Source organism: Mytilus galloprovincialis, chromosome 9, assembly GCF_965363235.1.
Source record: "Mytilus galloprovincialis chromosome 9, xbMytGall1.hap1.1, whole genome shotgun sequence".
NCBI lineage: Eukaryota > Metazoa > Mollusca > Bivalvia > Mytilida > Mytilidae > Mytilus > Mytilus galloprovincialis.
The window spans coordinates 4759718-4783203 of NC_134846.1; the positions used below are offsets into that span (position 1 = coordinate 4759718).

The following is a 23486-nucleotide window of genomic DNA, read 5'->3' on the forward strand; positions in this document are numbered from 1 at the left end:
TCTACTTAAATCTTAATTGACTTTTGTTTGAAATAATCAGTACTAACCACAAACTGTCATTTCCTCATTCAAAAGGAAGAAAGCTTGAAATGAATTAAATGTTGCAGAGGCTTACTGCTTGTTTACACTAGTCTCAAAATTGTTTCGTTATGAGTTATGAGAATGTTCATGACATATGTGGTTAGTGATGAATTATAACTCATTAAACATCCGTGGAAAATTAATACATCAAACTTGATATGCCGCTGTCCAAATGTAAACTTGGTGTTATTTTAATCAGAAAACTTCAAATCATTTCTAAATATGTTTGCCTTGCTTACAAGCCTCTGATTTAAAGAAAAAATCAATTCAATACTGTTTACAATCAAATCTCCATTTACCACTTTAGGAAAACAACTATAATCTTCGGTATCTGTGAAACAATTGATATATAGTGGCAATTGGAGACAACAAATACAAATATTTTCATGTTTCCATAATCCTCTAGATTATACACATTCAAATGCATGATGTTGTTTAACAGAAATATAAGTTTAGATATCAGATAACAGCCCCGATTGTACAAAGTACAAATAATTGCAATTCCGATCGATATTAACGTCAAATTGGTAGCTGGAAACAATTTCTGTTAAAATAATTTAGAAAATAGAATGAAGAAATAATATAGTTGTAAAATATTTCATTTTGGAAAGATTCAACCAATCATTACAGTAACTGTAAAGATTCTATTTGATCCAATACACCATTTTGAAATTACCGACTTTTGATTCCAGAACTCATGTTTTTGACAGTTTACATTCTCTTGGGTTGGGCATTCTGGTACTCGGTCAAGCAAGAGTAATGTAAAGGTAAGGTTTTCTATACATACCCTAAATCATCAGACAGCAGTTAACTTTTTCCGAACTGTCGACAAAATATAGAACCCAGAGTCAAAAGTTGCTAATATGAAAACAGATTATTACATTACAGAAATCAAAGTATAAAGTCAGACGTTTAAATCCTGTATTAAAAAAAAAATAAAAATTTTTATTCACGGTTCACTGATCCTGCGTTTATCAGTGGTTGTTTCTCCAGACCGTTATTGATATTGTTTGACCGAAAGAATAAGTTCAGCGAGTTCTAAAGTCATTCAAATTTTAATAATTCATATCGCCCAATCAGTTAAATTCTATATAGGAATTTTCTCGATTCTTCAAGACTCTGTATTATTGTATAGCAATATAATATTTCCCACAGAAAGTAACCAAAAGTTAGCGTGCAATAAATTCTAATATTGCACTAGTGCAATAAATCTTCAAAATTCATGACGTCATCAACGATCAAATCTTAGTTTAAACCAGTTTTTACTTGTAAATATTATATTGCTATACAATAAAAGGGTTATTGCATGAATATTGGGGAATATTGTCCCTCGTAGAACATATATTGCACTCGCAAGCTCGTGCAATATAAAATTCTACTCGGGACAATATTCCCCAATATTCATGCAATAACCCTATAATATTTAGGGAAATAAAGTTGTATGGTCTATCATATAAATCTGTTTGTTGATCTCTTTTGTGAGGTTAGGCTGCTGACTCCTTTCCTTTCATTCGTGGTTATAGCTTATAATATATATGTTCTGGACACTTTGAAAGAAAAGTCCAATGAAATAAAGAGCTAAACTTTATATTCGCAGCACGTGACTGTTCACCATTACAAACTGTGTAATTGTAGCTTTATAAACCTGTAAGTGAGAGTATATTCTGATAACCATCGGATGCAACAAGTGTCCCAAGGAAAAAAACCTTTAAGATTCATAACTCTTTGGGCTAAAAAAACCAAACGTAATCTTGTCTTATAAGTACGATATTCTCAATTGTATTCAAAGTTATATACTTTTGATTGTTTTGAACATGTTGAATTCATTGCCAATACATTGTATTAGTCGTTTATATTTGTCAAAACCAATTTAATTAATTGGAAAACTGCGTGCAAACTATAATTTGTTCTATGCCTGTTTCTATAATTAGGCTTGTTGGAATAATAAAGTCAAGGTTTGATGGTAGTTTTGTCCGATACAAGGACACGGAACATATATAGCAGACACTGGCGAGTCATGTCTTGAATATTTTTCATGAATATCCCTAATTATACCAAGTAATGTTAAAATACAGAAGTAAAATAACTCTTATAAAAAGCCTGTACTACTTTGTTGTAGTAGTACGTATTAGCATAAGTGCAAAATCATATTATACAATGTACATGTATAATGAAATAATTATTAGCTGAAGAATATTCCCCTGACCTGAGAATTAACACTGACATAGCATTAGGACGTTAGATTTAACTGTTTTACTTTTTCAGTCAGCCGTTGTGTTTGTAAACAAGGACGTGGGGGAATGGAAATTATCATCTACAACGCTGTTTTTCTTTGAAAGTAAACCATACAAATTTGTGATTTTATGCTATTGTTTCAGAAAAAGGGAGAAGGTTTAGATCCATTAAAACGTTTAATCCCGCTGCAAATGTTTGCACCTGTCCTAAGTCAGGAATCTGATGTACAGTAGTTGTCGTTTGTTTATGTAATTTATACGTGTTTCTCGTTTCTCTTTTTTTAATTTTATATAGATTAGACCGTTGGTTTTCCCGTTTGAATGTTTTTACACTAGTCATTTTGGGGCCCTTTATAGCTTGTTATCCGGTGTGAGCCAGAGATCTATGTTGACGGCCGTAAATTGACCTATAATGGTTTACTTTTTTTAAATGGTTATTTGGATGGAGAGTTGTCTCATTGGCACTCACACCACATCTTCCTATATTTAAATCTCAATTAAATCGCTACACATTTTTAGTGATTTTTTAAATAAGTTCGTTCGAGACTTTTGAGATGAAAACTGTTGGTATCAAAGTATTTAAATTCGTTGATTTCATCTGTTTTTGCTCAATTGTAAAATGTAATACAATTAATTCTTATTTGTGCCACTTAGGAGTCCTTATATGTAAATATATAAAAATACCTATATGTAAATTTGCCGAAAGGAGTTTGAACTTTTTTTTCTTATATAAATTTGAAAGTAAACAACGAACTAGTATTATGATTCCTGTCGATACAGACGACAATTGTTGACTGTTTAATTATGCATTGATTTGTGGCGAGAATTTTGTTCTACTGTGATATTATATGGAAATTCGGCATTTGTTTACTGATTCAAAATACTGATATATTTAGCAAGTAAACCACTTATTGTCTAATAAATTACTATTTGATCTGATAGTTATATAGACAAAAGACAAGACAATAAGTAAGTAATTTGCATCACGGTCGTTATATTAGAAACAATTAAAACTAAGTCTGATTTCTTTTTAACAAACTACAGTTGTTCATCGCAAATATGTTCATACAAATATAGCTTCGCTAAAGTTCTACGACACGCACTAGGCCTGCTTATGGGCCTATTCACTACATTTTACAGCATATATAGCGACAGTATAAAAAAACAAAATGATCTGATATTTTTGATTAAGAAAATACAGTTAATAGCGAACCCTTCAAAATAAATTTGCTTTTGAAATAAACAAAAAAAAAAAACGATTGTTATTTCTTGTGAATGCAAATAGATCGAAATACGTTAACGATAATTAATTTCAATCTTGACTGTGAATTCTACTTGATATGGTTATCGTATTACACAAACTGTGTTGGTTCCGTTGGTACACACAAATCCGTTTCATAGAGACAATTAAACAAGCAATTTAATTAAATATAACACAAATAGATCTGTACAAAGCTTATACTGCGTCCACTGAGAATCAATTTCAGAAAGCAGTGAATTTCAAGATCTTATCTTACCACAAAACATCTTTGTTTATCAACGCCTACAAATTAATGACTACAGAGACAATTTGTTAAGTATGTTATGTAATAAGAGATGCAATTAGAGTTTGATTGAAAAGCCATTATCAAAGGTGTCGATTCATTTGAATTCCGAAAAACGATTTCAGTTTAAGTTTAAGCTTTCTTTGGGAATTGAAAACTCTATAATTCAAAAGGTCACCTTTGGGACATTTTGAAGAGTACATAATGTTCACATTTCATGCTTTATACAGAATTATCTAACAAAAATATGAAGATTCTTTTTACAATATGAAACGAATTGTTGAACACAGTGATATTTATTTAAATGATAGTACAAACAAACGTGAATGTCATGGCATTTGAATAGAGTGAGATCACATGAGTTGTGTATGTGGTTATTGTTGGTTTAAGTACAATTGTGTTACACGGTCAGTGATTGTTTTCATATATTTTATAATGAAACGATTTCATAATATTTTACTAATGCATCTAAAAACGATTTGATTTCGTCCTTTTAGATCTGTGTGTATTTCAAAACCTTTTTGTTCTTTCAATTTTAATTATTTCACACACGATTGAAACGCATTGGTTTTGAAAGAATTTTCCAATTTCTTTATTGTATACGTTTTATAAATATATATTTTTAAGGAGACAGAGTCTACTAAATTGAATCTGACCATAGCAAAGTTCAAATGTTCCTCTGTATTATTTTGCCTCTCTTTCACTTGATACATAAGTCCAATATAAAACAAATTAAATGCATTGTATACTGATGCACGTGCAACTTATGCCACCTGCTAAAGTGTTTCATAGACTGTTGAACGCAATTTCTGCCTTACAATTAGATTGAAAACATAGTACATGATTATGAAATATACCAACGAAGAAACTCAATTCGATTTGTTTTAACTCGTATGTACTCGCTCACAAAACGCATTAAACAATAAATAAGATATAAGTGTATGCTCAGAAACGGGTCCTTAAAATGGATTCAAAATCTTATTCTTATATAAGCATAAAATGGTACAAATTCAAACAATATAACGTCAACAGCTTGATATGTTATTTGTATAACATGACTTTTACATATATAATGTACGAAGAGTGTAGCTTTCAGTGGTTAGAACATGCTAGTGAGTAAGGAGTTGCTTTGGATATGATTTGTAGTTTTGATTGGCAATGACATACATTTGTATGTCAAAGGTTGAAAATGAATGTTGTCCAATAACATTTTAATGTGCGATTTTTGATAAGCAAATATCTGCGGAATTCAATAGTGCTCTTATTCAATAATCGATTATGTTAATGCACCTTTCTAAAAATAACAGAAGTTTATTCATTTGTGAACTAAAGGTTAACTTCCATTTCTGTTACAATATATTATATAACGTTATCAGTACGTTTCCTGTACTTTTTTTCAGTCAAGCTTAAACCTAGCTGATGCACAGATCTATCATCTGACCAGTCGTCAAATGTGTATCGAAATCATATTGATAATCAAACAATTATTAACTGTTGGAATTTTACCACCCACCTTTATTTATCAATAAACATTAACGTATAAATATGAGACATTTGATGTTTAGAACAAATAACAGAGAATGTCGAATGGTGTTTTATCAATTTCATTTCATCCTTGTGTTTTGAAAATAATATAGAAAAGTCTCGATTTGATGTGATGTGGTTGGAACTATGAAAAATTAGATAACCTCATCAAATCGGTTCAGAGCAAAAACACATTTAACAAAAACACTGTCCGGACGTGGCTGGGTATTTATACATCCCAAACAATATAAGATACAAAGTGCAGATCTAAGAGTACTCTCAGTTACTGACAGCTAGGCCAAAGCCGATATCAATTTTTAAAATCAATTATCTTAAGACTAACATATCAATTAATACATCCCTAAATTCTAATAAAAAAAAAATTATCATATCAATTAGTATATTCCCGATGGATTTAGTGTAAAGACATCATTGACAGGCAGGGAAAGACATGATCATGTACAATGCCAATATAAAGGTATCATATTATAGTAACGTGACACTATATGTGTGTATAACAAGAGTATTTATTCTGGTCTCAATTTACTGAAAATAAAAAATTAATATTTATACAAATAAACACATTATTCAAAGATCTAATTACAGTGTATAATTGGTAAGCTTTCAGAAAAAAACTTATTTTAAAGATTGATCGATTTACCCGGATACTCACTAAATTCACGAGATCGTTAAACAACTTGACCGTGAAATAAAGGATGTGCTATTCGTTTGAAACAAATTTTCTTCAGGTCCATCCTAACTTTAAAACAAAATCTTAAGAAGAATGTAGTAAAAGTGTTAGGTAATTTGTAGTATTGAGATCTGTGACTTGATAGTTCCCAAATATACATAGATTGCGCCCCTTGAAATCTACAACATTATTACAGGCATCAGCACAGCGAACGAGTTAAGCCAATGCCAAAGAAACATGATCGTCCAAAAAGGGAAAATTAACAATAGGGAAAGAAAAATCATTCCTTGTATCGTAAATATTTGTGTAAAGTTTCTGTGAAAATCCAACTAGAATATCAGGAAATAATCGGAAAAGGACAGTTATTATTGTTAATCTTTGAAATTAAAGATAGTTCCTTTGGGTAAATGTCGGCAGTTTATTTAGAGAACTCTGGCTTATTTAACGGAAACCTATCATCAGAATAACGGCAACTGCTGTTGAATGTAACAAATAATTGAATTTAGGTGGGTCTTTCTTATTTGAAAATTTCAAATGAAATCTCGAGCAAGATGCTCGAAACGTATACTAGTACTAAACTTTAACAAAAAATTCAAAGGACTTAATGTTTTACAATTCATTTAAATCTAATCTTCGTTTAAAAATATCAACACACAAATAATGAGCGAATATCTTAAATTGACTATGTCATGACATTTATAATATGATGGTAATGGCTTTTTTGAAATGATTGTCATACAGATGTTTAAAGAGATAATTGTTATATGAATTGTATAGTTTCGTTAGATATTTGATGAATATTTGATTGTACAGTACAATAAACTCATCATAGGATGAGTTTATTGTACTGTACATATAAGGATTAAATTGATGTATTTGCGCCACACGCGAGTTTCGTATACAAAAGACTCATCGTTTTACGCTCGATTCCAATTAAAGTTTAAAAAGCTAAATAATGTACGTAGTTGAATAGCATTGAGGACCATATATACCTACAACGTTTGCCAAATACAGCTAAGGTTATCTATTCATGAGGTAGAGACCGTACAACTGTCAATATATATAATGATGTTTTAACCCCAGTTGTAGCTACAAAACCAGGTTTAATTCAACATTTTCTTAATAAGGAAAAAGAATATGCTAAGTAAAGAATATGACAGTTGTTACCATCTGTTTGGTGTGTTGAGCTTTTGATTTTGCCTACGATCAAGGACTTTCCATTTTGAATTTTACTCGGAGTTCGGTATTTTTGTTATCTTACTTTTTTAAAGTTGTAATGCAGAGTTACATATCATGGTTTTAAAGCTAAAATTAATGTATGACTATGAACTAAAGTGGGGACATATTAACAAATAAAATTTGTGTTAAATTAAAATATAAAATATTTTTATACAATATATATAGCTTTTTTTATATAATTATTGTTGCTTTGCAAAACTGCTCTTTCCCACAAGGGCAAATTTGCGTCAATGTTTTCTGAAAGTCAATAAAATGTTGCTTACATATTTATGCCGCAACTCTTTAGTTATCAATTAGGTTTAACTTTCAGATTTCAGATATAGAACACCTGACTTCTTTCTTTGTTCTTTCTTCATTCCTTTTACTGTGGATTCATTATTATTTGTTGGATACCAATTTTCTTTGGTTTCGTGGGTACAGATGAACCGCGAATTCAAATGTTAAACGAATATTTTTAATAGGATGTGTATACGGAGATTGGCAAAACCACGACATCAAATATCCACGAATATGCAAGTTTTCAGCAATCCAAGAAATTGATACCGACGGAAAAAAAATTAATCCATAGTATATCACATGATTCTAAACGCATTAAGGAATTCCAATTAAAAGAATTAGGGCAATTATGTTTTTTTGTTATATTTCAGCATAAATGACACATCTTTGGAAACAATAACGATTTCTTCAAAGTATAAATTGGTAATGGATTTCTTTTTAACACAAGGAGCAAATTTGATGTTTTAGATGTACTTTGATTCTTAAATTCGTTTGATATATAGGTAACTGTTATTGCAGATGCGTGTAAATTACTGTAAACTAACTTATTTCTGACTTTACTAATTTCGCGTTGTGTACTTTCTCTTACTGGAAAATTAGCATCACTTAATTTTTGCGATTTTTCCATATTTTTCATACATTTATATTATGAAAAGATCCGTAATTCACATATTCGCGACAATTTAAGTACGAATTGTACTTGCACATGCGAGAGTGATGACAATTAGTGGGTTCAAAGTTTATACTTTAACATTATTTGAAAGCAAGTGAAGATTCGAGAAGTTAATCGTTAACTTCTTTGGAGCTTTTATAGTAGAAATATAGTTTTGAGTTGTGGGATGATTTTACAATTAAGAAAATGATACAGTGATAGACCAATTTTGATAATGAATAATCTGAGTATATGTTATATTGCGCGCGAAACATTTGAGAAACAATAATAGCGAAACATGCTTCCCCCCTCCGGTATATTACCAACAAGCAAAAGAATGAATAATTGGGCCCTGAAATATCAGGATTAGAGAATAATCTTACGAATAGAATAGAAAAATAAATATTTAAATTACAAAACATGATGTACTTTCCACCCAGACCCCAATAAGGTCCAAAAAGGGGACAATTTATGACAATCTTACCTTTATTTTTGACTTCCATTGCAAGAAATCACGATAATGATCCCTGTTTCCTGGTGTTGTTCTTTTCCAAAGTAAAAATCCAACTACAGAATACGTTATTGTCAAAATGAATAAAGGAATAATGTAGGTAAACAAAAGAAGTATAACGGTGTATACGCGCCTAGAATATGTATTTGGCCAGACCTCTTGGCAAACAAGATAGCCCGGTTCATAAGTGATTGCTCGTGCTACGAAAAATTGTACCGAAGCTAATGACGTAGAACATATCCAAATTGATATAATAACATATTTGTATCGTTTTTGAGTAAACCGATGTTTTAATGGGAACATGACGACAAGAAATCTATCTATTCCTATCGCCATATTTGTGAAAACACTTGCCGCTACCGACAACATTTGGATAAAAAGAACTAATGGACAAAACACTTCAGAAAATATCCATGTACGAAATATAGCGTCCGCGAAGGTGAAAGGCATGCAAAATGCAGCCATCAAAAGATCTGCAAGTGCAAGGTTAATAAGGAAAGGTCTCAAATCAGTCCTTGACCTTTTACCTTTTTTAAAAACAATCACAACAAATATGTTGCCAACCAGAGAAAGTAGAGTAGTTAAGGAATATAGAACTATTAATCCAACTAAAGGTCCTTGATCTAGTTTAGGTGTTGTGATCTGTGTATAAATAATTGTTGAATTTTTTGTCAAATTTGTATCCATCTTTAAGAAAGGAAAGTGCATTTATTTCTTTCGCTTGACTTTAAGTTCTGCACTACTTATTCAAAGCTTTCCAAAGACTTCATAAGTTTCCAATATTTTCTTTCGACAAAGTCTGTCCTTATTTGCATACATGTATCAATTCTATGTCGTCAGAGGGATCAGTATGATTATTAAATATTGATATATATTTATAAAATGTCATTGATTAAGTCATTGAAGACGTTAACTAGCTCACGTGCTTCCATGGAAATTGATCGGAGTAGAATCTTGTCTGATAACAATTAATTCTTACTTCACTCCTATTGGATAATTTCAACAATCTTTCAGCCATCAGAATAGTAAAACTCTTATCTGATAAATCGTTGATTAATATAAAGTACCAGTTGATTGTCTGAAGTCCTGAATTAAATCACAATCCTAGAATCTAATATTAAACTCGTATTACAATGTCATAGTAATTTGAATTTAAGTCGACGATTGTTGTAAAGTTGAATTTCCTCGTTGAGTGTCGTATCTTATAATGTTTTACAAATTGAATCAACAGCCAGCTATTACGAATGCAAATGTATGTTGCGAAGTTTAAACGAGAAGTCTTTTTTGTTACTTTGAACAGTTTCCATTATATTTTACAAACTATGTATTAAACTGTAAACCTTTACACCTTTTTTGCTACGTTTCCATTACTCTCGTTATTTCCAATTATTTCAAGAGCAGGTTATACTAACGAATATAGCAATAAAACGTTAATCTAAAACTACATAGTAATTAACACTAAAGATGATAAAATTATCTTGGTATAACTAATATGATAATGATTATCTCACTTATGAATTCAATGCATAAAGCATATGCTGTAGAATTGTCTCTCATCCAATCTTCTTGTTTGATCCGAATCTTAAAAGCGTTTTGTATATCTTTGTGCCAGTTTTGTATTGTTGCTCCCCATTCCTGTCACAAACGATGTAGCTCCGTGTAAATAAATTGTTGAAGTAATATGTTTAGTGTCGTATGCAATATTAAGAATAAAGTAAATGTAGTTTTCCAATTAATTAGTCATTTTATTATACGTTTAACAGACATTTGTGTTATAATTTAAATCACTTTCTCCGTTGTTGTAAAGTCGATTTATTTCAATTTAAGAAACTTTTATTTCAAGAATATCAATCATTCTTGCTAAGCTTTAATTCAAAAAGATTTTCGTTAGCAAATCTTTTTTAAACACTTACACTTTTGTAACACGACTCAATGAATAAATGAATGAATGAATGAATTATAAATAAGTGAACAAAAGGTCATATTTATTTAGAGAGTAGGTGACCATTGAGCTATTGGTTACATTTTTAATACAGTATCGTTTAAATGATCAATAGTAATTTAACCTCATAAGTAAATTAACGTCCCTTGAGATGTTATGGTAGAGTAATTAAATATAAGGTAATTGTAAACAATGAAACTATATTTCGTACATCGTATTCTGTAATATATTTGAGTACATGTACACCTTTATATTTTTATATTTTATATATTGTGTAATTGAGGATTTTTTTGTAAAAATTCTTATTATTGGTGCTTATGAAATAATTATCATTATGTATCCTATAAAAGAGGGACGAAAGATACCAGAGGGATAGTCAAACTCATCAATCGAAAATAAACTGACAACGCCTTGGCTAAAAATGAAAAAGACAAACAGACAAACAAAAGTACACCTTACATCACATATAAGCTGTTTTGCTTTTAGAATAAAGTATAAAAAAGGATATGCATAGTAATAACTAATTTAAAAGTTAGGAACGTTCCTACTGCAATGTTTGAGAAATGTTATAATATTATTAAAGTCATATTATTTGAGTTATTACAATAGCGTCGATTGATTATAAAAACTGTCAAAAAAGGTTAAATCAACTGTTAGTACGATTTAAGGTATTATATATAAATGTATCATTCAATTTATACTGAAGATAAAGCATATGTTGTATTCAACTACTAAATTAATGTTTAATAATTTAATTTTGGGTGCAACGCGTTGTTTGATTGGCTGACGTTATTTTGTTATTAGCCCATAGACATAATTTAGTCATGTGACCGTGACGTCATCAACGTTTTTTCTTGGTTAAAATGGATTTTAGAATTAAATTATAAGAAATGACTGTAATATTTTTTCTGTCTATTCGAAATAACATAAAAAAATCGGTGCACACTGTTAAATAACCCGCTACGCGCGTTATTCAGTGTGCACGAAATTTTTTATGTTATTTCTTCATAGACAGAAAAAATATTACAGTCATTTCTTAATCAAATAGTGTAATACATCTTTACGTATATAAAACATACATTATTGAATATAAATGTCAAGAATTTATTTGTTTTGCTATTGCATTTCACAATTCGTTATAACAAAGAATAGACATATTAGTGACGCCATTATTTTAAATATTAGTTTCATTAATGACTGTTTGTCGACGTCATGCATCTGAATTTACTCAGATATCAACATCATGTTGTAAATACATATGAAATGTTCATTTGTTTTAAATTTCTTTCATACAAATTTGTAGATTATTGATTATTATTTTTTTTTTATAATAATACAATTTATTTTAACATGACAAACATGTATTTATGTTTTTTATGTATTTGGTAGATTGCTTGAAGAAGGGTGATTGCTGAATATCCACTTGCACATATGTGACCTGTGCTCTGGAGATATTCTCGATTATTGATATTTGAACTGCAGAGCACGCCAGGCGATTGTGAAATTTACGTATTCAATTTCAATTCACTTGCAATATTATGATGTCGTTTTCATGGTAGTAAATGTTCGGTATCAGCTATCCATGATGATATCGATATCAGTCGCAGTTGCTCAAGTTATGTTGATCTCCATTAGGATAAAAACATATTTTTCAAGTACATGATTTAGTGTACTAGTATATGATACGGATTTTTCAATATAACCATCGTATCAACCCCAAACCAATGTTATATATCGAGAAACGCTGTCGGGATTATATCGGGGTCTCGAGTTAGTACAGGGAGTGATATAGCAAATTTAAAGCTATATAACATTTTCTACGTATTGAATGTTCTTCATTTTGCCTTGTGTAATGAATTGAGATCAGTAAGTTATAACATGCAAAATGTTGCAAACTATTTTTTTTAAATTTAAAATACAGAATAAGAAGAGATGATATGATTTCAATAAGACAACCAGAACTTGGGACAAAATGAGGGTCAATGAAGCAAATATAGGTCACTTTATGGCCTTTTACAATAAGTAAAAACCATACCAATTAGGAGAAACAAACAATAAAGATTATTTTTTAATCGATCATAATTCTTTTAATCGATCATAACTCTTTTAATCAGGAACTAAACTATTTATTTGTCTGCACATAAAGCAAGTTCAGAGGTTATCTGAAAGTTCATGCTCTTCTTAACATTGATAAGTATTCTCAAGTGGTCTGCTGTTTTATCACAAAAATTGTTAACCATTGAGAAAAATAATTATGTTTGATGGTTCTTCAACTGAATAACTGTTTAGTTTCTTAGTGTTTATTGTTATATGATGGGAAATTAATTAAATTTAAAACAATGCTCGTCCTTGCAATAAACTTTAATCCTTAATTGATAGTTATATACCACTAGATGTTAGTTTAACGATCTTGACTACCAATGAGGGTCTCGCAAGGTCAGTATAGTCACTACGTTATTGCAACTCAAAAACGCACTGACAAGACATTTACTAAAGACACTTTATATTTTTGTTTGTTTATTTTGCGCATTTGGAATTGGAAAGCTGTAAACAGTTGTTCTTTTTCGGGGGAAATGTTATCGACCAAGCACTAATAAAAAAAAAACAAATGCAGTTGTTTGCAATTCATATTTACATATAATTACATAGGAGGAAAAGTCTCTTTACCAATCAGGGCAACGAACATATTACAAACAGGTAGAAGGAATCACTTCTGTTTTTAATATCATATCTTTCATTAGAAATTCTACATTACATAACAGGACAACATTTACAGAAAAGACAAATCAAACCATTTGACAATATGGACGGTCAACAATACATTAAGATTTCATAAAACTAAATATAAGTAGGCGATCCACACTCTAAAATCAAAATAATAGGAAGTGATTCCCAGGACAGAGGGATGCTGCTTCTCGTGTTAAAATTCGATAAGTTTGGTAATATCTTGATTTTTCTAACTCGTTATAATGTCCCGAAGAATACTTAATATATGTATTTCAAAAGATACAAAGGAATTCTAGATTATAGAAAGGCATAATTAAAAATTGTCCAATAAAAACAAGAGCAGTTCTGTAGAAAACTATTCAAAATGGAAATAATTAACTACTATTTTTTCTGTTGTTCTTTTTTGTCAGTAAATTTGATAGAATCACACCCTTAAATGCTATGCATATCAATAGAGTAGACAGTTACAACATTCCTTTCATATCTCGTTTGTCATTTTTTAAATTAAGGAATTACTGTAATATTTTTTATGTCTATAAAGAAATAACATAAAATATGTGGTGGACACTAAATAAACTGCGAAGCGTGTTATTTCAAAATAAGCACCACATTATTTATGTTATTCCGAATAGACAGAAAAATTATTACAGTCATTCCTTATAATTCAATTCTAAATTTCATTTTAAGACGGGGTAAATCATTAAAAAAACTTGGTGACGTCACGTTCACATGACATAATTATGTCTATGAGCTGACAGACAAAACACTGTCAGCTAATCAAAAGACGCGTCACATTCAAAATTAAATTATTCATGAACACTGTTTTAATCGAAATGCAAATGTTGCTTAACTTATATATCAAATAAACATTTATCAGTCATTTTTGCTGACGTTTTTGTAATACATGTTTTTTTAATTATTTTCCGGCCATCATACTGTGTCGGAAGACAGAAGAATTGAGAATACATTCACATGAGGACATTTTTAAATTAAACTGCTCTAACACTTATTCACAAAAGAGATTATTTCAGCTTTCCAATTGTGAACTTTCCATTTCTAAGTAGTAACATTCCAGCAGCACCTGCATACGGGGTATATATCTCCCAATTGATACGAAATTCCCGTTCTTGCATTTCCTATTATGATTTTCTTGATAGAGGGTTGCTGCTCACAAGGAAGCTATTAAACCAAGAGTTCAACATGGTGAAGTTGAAATCATCCCTTCGTAAATTTTACGGACGCCATCACGAGTTGGTTGAGCGTTATGGAATAACCGTTTCAAAAACGATATCGAATATGTTCCTTACGTCGTAACTACAATCCCCTTCCCTTTCATGAATGTTATCTACCCAATTAGACTATTTACCGGATTTGTTATCCCATAAGCAACCCGACGGGTGCCACATGTGAAGCAGGATCTGCTTACCCTTCCGGAGCACCTGAGATCACCCCTAGTTTTTGGTGGGGTTCCTGTTGTTTATTATTTAGTGTTCTATGTTGTGTCATGTGTACTACTGTTTGTCTGTTTGTCTTTTTCATTTTTAGCCATGGCGTTGTCAGTTTATTTTAGATCAGTTGTATCTTTCGTCCCTCTTTTAGCAATAATGTCAAAACTAATTTCAATTTCTTTGTAATATAACAAACCCCTTTCCCGACCTCCTTAAAAAAAATCAACAATAAACAATCATATATATTTATCATCAGCACGATATTTATATCCCACCCTAACACGCCTATTGAGATAATATAAGTTAAGCTTTAACATAACCCTGATTGAGCTGGAAAGATAATTCATGTCCCATTTAGATGTACATGTACCTTTTGTCTTGTGTTATTCTAACATCTTTGGTGTTGTCTCTGTAGTGGACATACACTCTTGAGAAGTGACATCTATATTTATAAACGTACATTGAAATCCAAAACTTTAAAACACAAAACCATGATACCCAAAACATTGATACTCAAAACATTTAAAAATCCGAAAACATTGAAACCCAAAACATTGATATCCAAAACAAAAAAGGCTCCGTGTTGAAGGCCATACATTGACCTATAATGGTTTACCTTTTTAAAATTGCTATTTGGATGGAGAGTTGTCTCATTGGCACTCACACCACATCTTCATATATCTTTTGAAACCCAAACTTTGAAACCCAACACATCAATACCCAAAAAATTGATACCCAAACCATTATCACAAAAAAACATTGATACCCAAAATATTACAGCCCAAAACTTACATTTTGTATTAAGGGAAGGATTTTCGACGCGTGAAAACTGAAATCATGAAGTTTCTAATTTGTCGTAAAGTTTTTTAATTGTATTTCCTCTAGTGTCTGTTGATAGATGCATGTGAAGTTATTATAGTTTAAGTTCATTTGGATTGATGATATGAACACACTATTGTGATACATGTAACGTGAGAAAAAACGTATCCATGTATTGAAGTTGGATATCTACATTACTAGACTAGCAATAGTTTTCGGTGATTAATTATGCACTGACAATTATACCACTTCAGCATAGTTATACACCTTGCAAATTAGTATATTTGGCCAGGGATGAATATTTGAACAATCAGTCCTACACATTAAAGCTTTATAGATAATACAACCGATTTAAAGCTTGATACAAAATTCTACTTTTATTCAGACCATAAAAACATTTCTTATATATATTCACCCTTCGTCAATTATCTATATTTGTGATAAAACGATTGGCTAATGCTATGCCACTTTATGAAATGCTTCTCAGTCGGTTTCATTTGATAAGACAATTCATACCTGAATTAGTAAATTCTTCAAAGGATCTGAACAGGTAGTAAAATATATAGTAATTAGATATGCAACGAATTATATAGTGAGACCATCTCATTTTAAACATAAAAGACTTTTAAATCAAGGATGCTTTATATTGTACCATGTATGGATTATCCCTCTTCCATCGACTTGAAAATGTCCAATAATATATAATTATTAAATTGCAATTATCCTTCCGTTATCATTTGATACCTTTAGTCTGTGTATTTGAAAAGGCATACATGTATGCGATTCAGTTAAATTGCTTTGAAAAGTCGAACAAAATTGTGACACAGGGTTGATGTGTACAAACTGTATGCATAGTGTACGTACATTAAATGGACTTCAAAATATATATATTTTAGTATAAAATTTTAATTTATTATCGAATTTTTAATGTAACATTGGCAACATGATTGGTGCTACTATTTTAAAATGAAATATGTAAGACTCCTTAAGAACAGCTGAGCCTCCTGTCTTCAAGTTGGTGGGTTATTATAGCTAAATGTTAAGTTTCCTGACGCAAAAGTGTTTTGTTGACCGTTGTGTGTGTGTCTCTTCGTGTTTATCTATTTTTTGCCATTGAGTTAATTGTCTTACTCTGCATCCTCGATTTAATTTTACCTTGGTGTCTTTTTCTGACTTTGTATATACCGTTGGGATTATGTTTGTGAAGCATACATATTTCGAATACATGATACAAATGTAATAAAAAAACATTTATAGATCAGATCATCTTGGGTTCAATTAAATACCGCCTATATGACCGCTGCTGCTTTAAAGGCGAAATACTTTAACGTTTCTTCTTTTTAAAAATTCATTGATTACACTCCTTTTGTTATTTATCCAATTTGCTGGACCTATTTTATTGATTACTTGTTATGTTCTTTTTTAAAGTCTTCTTTAAATAGAACGAAATGAATATTTCCATGTAGGGATTTTGTTAAAACAGTAAATTGTCAAAAAAATGTAAGTGTTGTTATGCAAATACAGTTCCCGGTTAATTTAAACAATTCTTAAATAAACCTCCAAAATGCTCTATCTGTATACATAAGATTGTTGATGTTTCATTTTTTTCTTATATTTTAGGGTGTTCCCAATATATATTCATGAGATTGTGTTGACATATTTACAAGGTTATGAAACAAACTGTGTTGTCCAAATCGGTAAATACCGGTAAATACTGGCTAATACTCGACACTTTGAATTTGTATAGGCCATTACTTTGTTGTTTTACAGTCTTCAAACATAATTTGTATGATTTTTTCTCCTGTTATATCAAACTTTATTATTTATTAGTAATTTACACATGATTATTACATTTGTAATTTGCTGTCAATTGCCAATTTGAATGTATGCCAATATGGTCAACGACTTCAATACCTAATTATTCTTAGAACAGGGTGCGATTTATTTTCTTGACATCTATTCTTCAGTAGTTATTATAATCAATAAGGACAGAGTAAAATCACAAAAATACTGAACTCAAAGGAAAAGATAATCGGAAAGTCCATAATCACATGCCAAAATCAAATGACAAAATACATAAAAAACGAATGGACAAGAACTGTCATATTTCTGACTTGGTACAGGCATTTTCAAATGCAGAAACAGGTTGATTAAACCTGGTTTTATAGCGCTAAACCTCTCACCTTGTTGACAGACTCATCAAATTTCGTTATATATATAATGATGTGTGAACTAAACAAACGTCATAAATAAAATAGTCAAAATATCGGTACATCAGTCATCTTCATAAATATATTTGAGAAATGACTGTTATATTGTTTTTCTGTCGATGGAGATATAACATAAAATGTGGTGCCCACTGAATGACCCGCGTAGTGGGTAAAAGTATGCATTATTAAGAGGGCAGATAGAAACACAATATTATTCATTCCTTATAATTTAATTCGAAGTAGTGTCGCTCCTTGTGTCGTCCATAAATATAATATAAACATTTAGATTATAAGTTTGCAGGAGAACTGAAATGTGGCTACGACAAATGGAACACAGTCATCTATGTTCACATATGCAGGTTACACATATACATGTATACGATGATTGTCAATTAAATCATGAATTCCTCATTCAAAACTTACCAAAAATTTACTTTTTGAGTACTATCTTAAAAGAATGAAACACATTTCACCATGCTACGAATGACAAAACATTGGAAAACAAGGAACATGTTATTCCTTCATTATTTTAACTTTGAAGATATTTTATGAGGATTGCGCATGTCTTCATATATAGGATTCATTCTGAGTAAAATTACACGTTGGACCTAATTTTGTGTTGAAGTACATCTCTATGGACATAGTTCTTAAATCATAACTAGCTCTATGGTAGTACATGTACTAATAGTAAATCGTATGGTTAAAAGAAAGCTATTCAATAAAGGCTGAGTTATAAACAGATGCCGGTTCAGGGCATATTCAAGAAACAATATGCTTGAATTTCGACAAACTTTTTTTTTATCGATATTATCGATATGGCCATAACCGTCTTCCGCAGTTGTGAGTAAATGACATGCATTTAAAATTTATGTGTTCAACTCTTAAGTAAAATATGTTACGGGAAAATGTTGTACTATTATCAGCGTTGTAACAGAGACAAATCATGTCATTTTACCGTGACATCTGAAAATCTGCCTTGAATTTGCTTCAAATATACTTCTATGACATGAAACATTTGACCAAACTAATTACCTGTATATGATTAAAGGGTATGTTTATACCCACTAAGATGTCATTACAACGGAATAAATGGAAATCAAAAGGAATGACATTTTGTTTTCCTTTATACAAAATGCCTAAATTATAAGATACATGATATACTTTATAAGCTGGTCTGGCCGTCTTTTGTCTGTTTTGCATAACTGGGTCAAAGTTGCCATAATGTTAATAATGGAGATAATCTGACAAATGTAATTTGTTTTACCTTAATCTTTGAACGGCACTGCAGATAATCCCTGTAACGATCTTTATTTCCCGGAGATGTTCTTTTCCATAGGAGAAATGCAACAATTGTGTAAGTCACAGCTAAAATCACCAGTGGTATAATATAAGTAAATAACAGAATGAAAATGGTATACACTTTTCTCGAATACGGTGAAGACCAGACCTCGTCACATTTCAGTAATCCGGAATTCATTGTAGTAGTCCTTGCAACAATAAGTTGAACAGACCCGAAACTAACGGAACTTACCCAAATGGCAATCATCACATACTTGTATCGTTGAAGCGTAAAACGGTGATGAAGAGGGTACATAACAACCAAGAATCGGTCGATTCCGATCGCCATATTTGTAAAAACACTTGCCGCCACAGACATCATCTGAACAAAAAGAACAACCGGACATAATTCCTTCAAAAATATCCATGTACCGAAAACAGCATCGGCAAATGTAAAGGGCATGCAAAACAGAGCCATCATAAGATCAGCTATAGCTAAGTTAATCAGAAAAGGCCGCAAATCCGTCCGGGACCGGTTTCCATTTTTAAACACTATAATGACGAATATATTCCCTATTATGGACAACAGAGTTGTTAGCGAATATAAAAGTATCAGTCCAGTCAAAGCTTCGATGTCAAGTTTTGGATTTGATACCCGAGCAAAAAAACTGGTTGAATTTCTAGTTGAGTTTTCTTCCATTTTGGTTTAGATACTTAATAATTAACTTAGTATATATATGTACTTAATACGTTACATTTTGCGTGTATCTGGACTATCAAAGTGATCTATTGCGGTAGTTAGCGAACTTTCAAACGCATTATTGGCTTCAAGCATTATTTACTTTGTTCTCCGAAGTGCTGAAACTACACGTATTATTAAACAAAATACAAAGTATTCCCATGACACTTACAATTGCGACAGATATAAAGACTAAAATCCCACTCAGAACTTCAAAACATTTTTAGAAATCAGCATTTATAGGACTAGATTCCTCACTTTGTTACCAGAAACCATTTAATTTACATATATAAACGCAATTGTATTTGAGATACTTAACTGATTGATATGATAGCTTGTTTCATCATGTTCATGTATATTTAAATAGACTATTATAGACAATGTCACCATACATGATGACGAATACGTATGGGAATTTATTGGATAAAATCTCGGTACTTTATTACGGAATCCATTGAAAAAGTACAAAAACCAATTAAATAAACTCAGTATTATCATAAAACGTTCGACGCAGGATAATTATTAGCAGTAGCAACCACAGAGTGGTCAATTAAACGATAAAAACTTCCTGACATCGGATGCCACCTGACATGGCTATAATAGTTACATTATAGCCCTTTTCTTTTACCGGAATTGTCTCTTTTTATGCCAATTGCATTTGTTGTCGTGCAAAAGGATTTGTTCTTCTGTAGAGGTTTATAATTATCAGAACACATAAAGTGAAAGTACTGTTTAGTTTGCTTAATTTCCAGTAGCAAATGTTTCATAAATATTTAGGGGAGGGGATAGAACATTGAGCAATAATATTGAAATAATAATTAATATCTTGAAGTCAAAGAAAAGCCAGTGACGCTCTATATCATGATCAGATACACATGTTATTTTGTTTTGTTTTGTTTTGTTTGTTTGTCTGTTGGTTGCTGATTTTTTTGGGGCGGTGGGAGTGTCGGAGGTGGACAAAAAGAACATCTGACCGTCCGAGTTTAGTTTTTTCTTAATTAGATGAATACAAACTGAGTTAAACCAAGATATCATTCGTAGAACAACTATATAAATTATTAACCAGTTTCTGTCTTAAATTATTGATTATAGAAATATCTCAATTAAGATTTATAATTGGAAATATTTATCACAGAATCAATCGAAATTGTATTTGGTTGGATTTGTAAGCAAATGAAACACAACATGTAAATACCTATCGTATCTCATAGATGCATAGTAATGCCTTTTGTGTGGTATATTAGAAACATCACACTGCATAACACATATTTTTATTACGCCCTAATAAATCGATGCATACAAAAATTAGTTCGATTAAATTTTGTAGGTTTGAAAGAAATAAAGATTTAAAAAAAATGGCAATGTCATTTTGGGTCATACTGATATTCGTATAAGGTAAAGGTCAATGTTATGGAAGTTAAGTGGTTCTTTTACATAGTGATTTTTGCAAATATCGTAATTACATTGCAATTCAAACAAATAATTATTAAATACATGCAGGTTCCGCAAAATAATAAAGACGCTGTATTATCATATGCGGGGTGTATACAAATCTGCCAGACGAGAAGAGTGAGATACATACAGAATGCATCGTCTTGGAATTAGGACTGCACATGATTTATTTTACTCTGTGTGATATCCGTTATCCGTTTTAAAATTGTTTTGCTGCATTCTTGTTTAATCTATAGATGATCAAAATTATTGCTGTCAAAGTATGATTCCCGATAGTTTGAATAGTTCTACGGCACGATATTAATTTTTAACAAGGACAAACATATTTCTCTAGGGAATATTAAATTAATTCATTTAAAATGAATACGTAGGAAGTGAATGTGAGTACATATCAACTTATTTTACATAAACCCTTGACTTGTGTACATTAATGTAACAAATATCATGACGTACGGCGTTTATCCTACTGATATTAAGCATCAGTGTCACCACTGTCATCCTTATTGTTCTATTTCGAAACGAGACATTTTTCATAAGGGGGGGATTTCAAGATTGACCATCAAACTTCGGTAGGAAAACTGACAATCCTGCCCTTTAAACCAAACGACCCACCTTGTAGAACCTACATATATTCAATAAATATTTGGTTGAAATGCAGGGTAATTAAGATAATTGAACGATGCATATTGTTAAAGAACCACTGAACTTCCAAACCAAATGTTTAGAGTGAGAGGTGTTATTGTTCTATTCTATGAAACACAGATTTGATTTTTATACATCTGTACTATTAACTGAGAAAACCTCATTTTGTGTGTCATTTCTCTTCCTTCCACAATAAATTAATCATCATGTATCTGTGTCCTTTGGGTACCATGCATAGTCGCATGTGTCATCCGTGCTTGTGAGTATTCAGTTTTTGGTTATTTCTGGAGAAAAAGGAAAATAAAGACGTCCGAATATTGTTTCCGTCATCGGACGGACTTTTAAGTTATCGACTAGAGTTGTGTTTATGACTGTTTTAAATAACTGATATTTTTTTCATAAATACTTGGGGGACAGGACAATTATTTCGCGTTTTTCTGTACACTATGATCAAACACGAGACTCAGTATGTATATTATACTATACTCTTATGATCATGCATACGCATCCTGAAAATAAAGTACATATGCTATTTACTATTGATTTAAATTTTGATATACACGGCGGTCACTGATATATTATATAGAGTCTCTAGCAAATACACTTTATTTATAGAGGGTTGCTGCTCACATGGAAGCTATTAAATTAATAGTTCCAAATTGTGAAGTTGAAATCGTCACTTTGTAAATTTTACGGACGCCATCACGAGTTGGTTGACTGTTAAGGAATAACCGTTTCACAAATGCTATCGGATATGCTCTTTACGTCGTAACTACAATCCCTCTTCTTGTATAATAGTATAATATGTATGTTCATAGTGTACAGAAAAACGCAAAATAATTATCAGAAACAGAAACGGAATTAGGAAAAAGGGGAGGGCTTTAAAAGTGTCCTGTCCCCAAGTACATATGAAAAAAACGTGGAAAATAATTGAAATTAACAGAAAACTTTGAAAAAAGGGGAATGGCTTAAAATTTGTTTTGTCCCTGAAATTCTCCAGTAATAAAATTTTTTACAAAAATTCATCCTTCAACAATTTACATATTTTGGTCTACGCTCTAAAAGCCCGGGATTTCGCGGATTTGTTCTAGTTTGCTTTAAATAGAGATTATTTTTTCGTAAATAATAAATACTATGTAATGCTTGAGACATTAAATAATTAAACAAACACAGACAGATATACAAGAAAATCCTGTATATCGCATAAAATGTTTAATAATATAAAGCGACATGATGTTTCTGAGCTCTAGTATTTAAAGTCTAGACAGAATTGTCATTCCTTGTTTTGTGTTGAGAAACGCACAAAAAGTTTATAAACTTCACCCATATTCATTGAGCCGAAGCACAATCAACTTTACATCCAATATTACGTCTTCATGTCTAGCTGAGATTACATGACAAAAGAAAACAAAAGATTTCGACACAATTTGTTTGTACATTTTTTTGTGTTTAAGTATTAACGTAATGACGTTTTAAT

General features: G+C 31.0%; 1 protein-coding gene across 2 annotated transcripts in view; it reads right to left on the minus strand.

Annotated features, from left to right (window-relative positions):
- Positions 1–19669, minus strand: part of LOC143044290 (QRFP-like peptide receptor) — a 72817-nt gene extending 53148 nt beyond the window's left edge. The window contains exon 1 of one of the 2 annotated variants that reach the window (XM_076216230.1): positions 19163–19669. In XM_076216230.1, coding sequence (XP_076072345.1) covers positions 19163–19657 — 495 coding nt within the window. In that variant the 5' untranslated portion in view covers positions 19658–19669. Of the gene's footprint in view, positions 1–8725; positions 10648–19162 lie in introns of those variants that run through there. The other variant, XM_076216228.1, reaches the window with a different exon arrangement.
- Positions 19670–23486: the final 3817 nt, after the last annotated feature.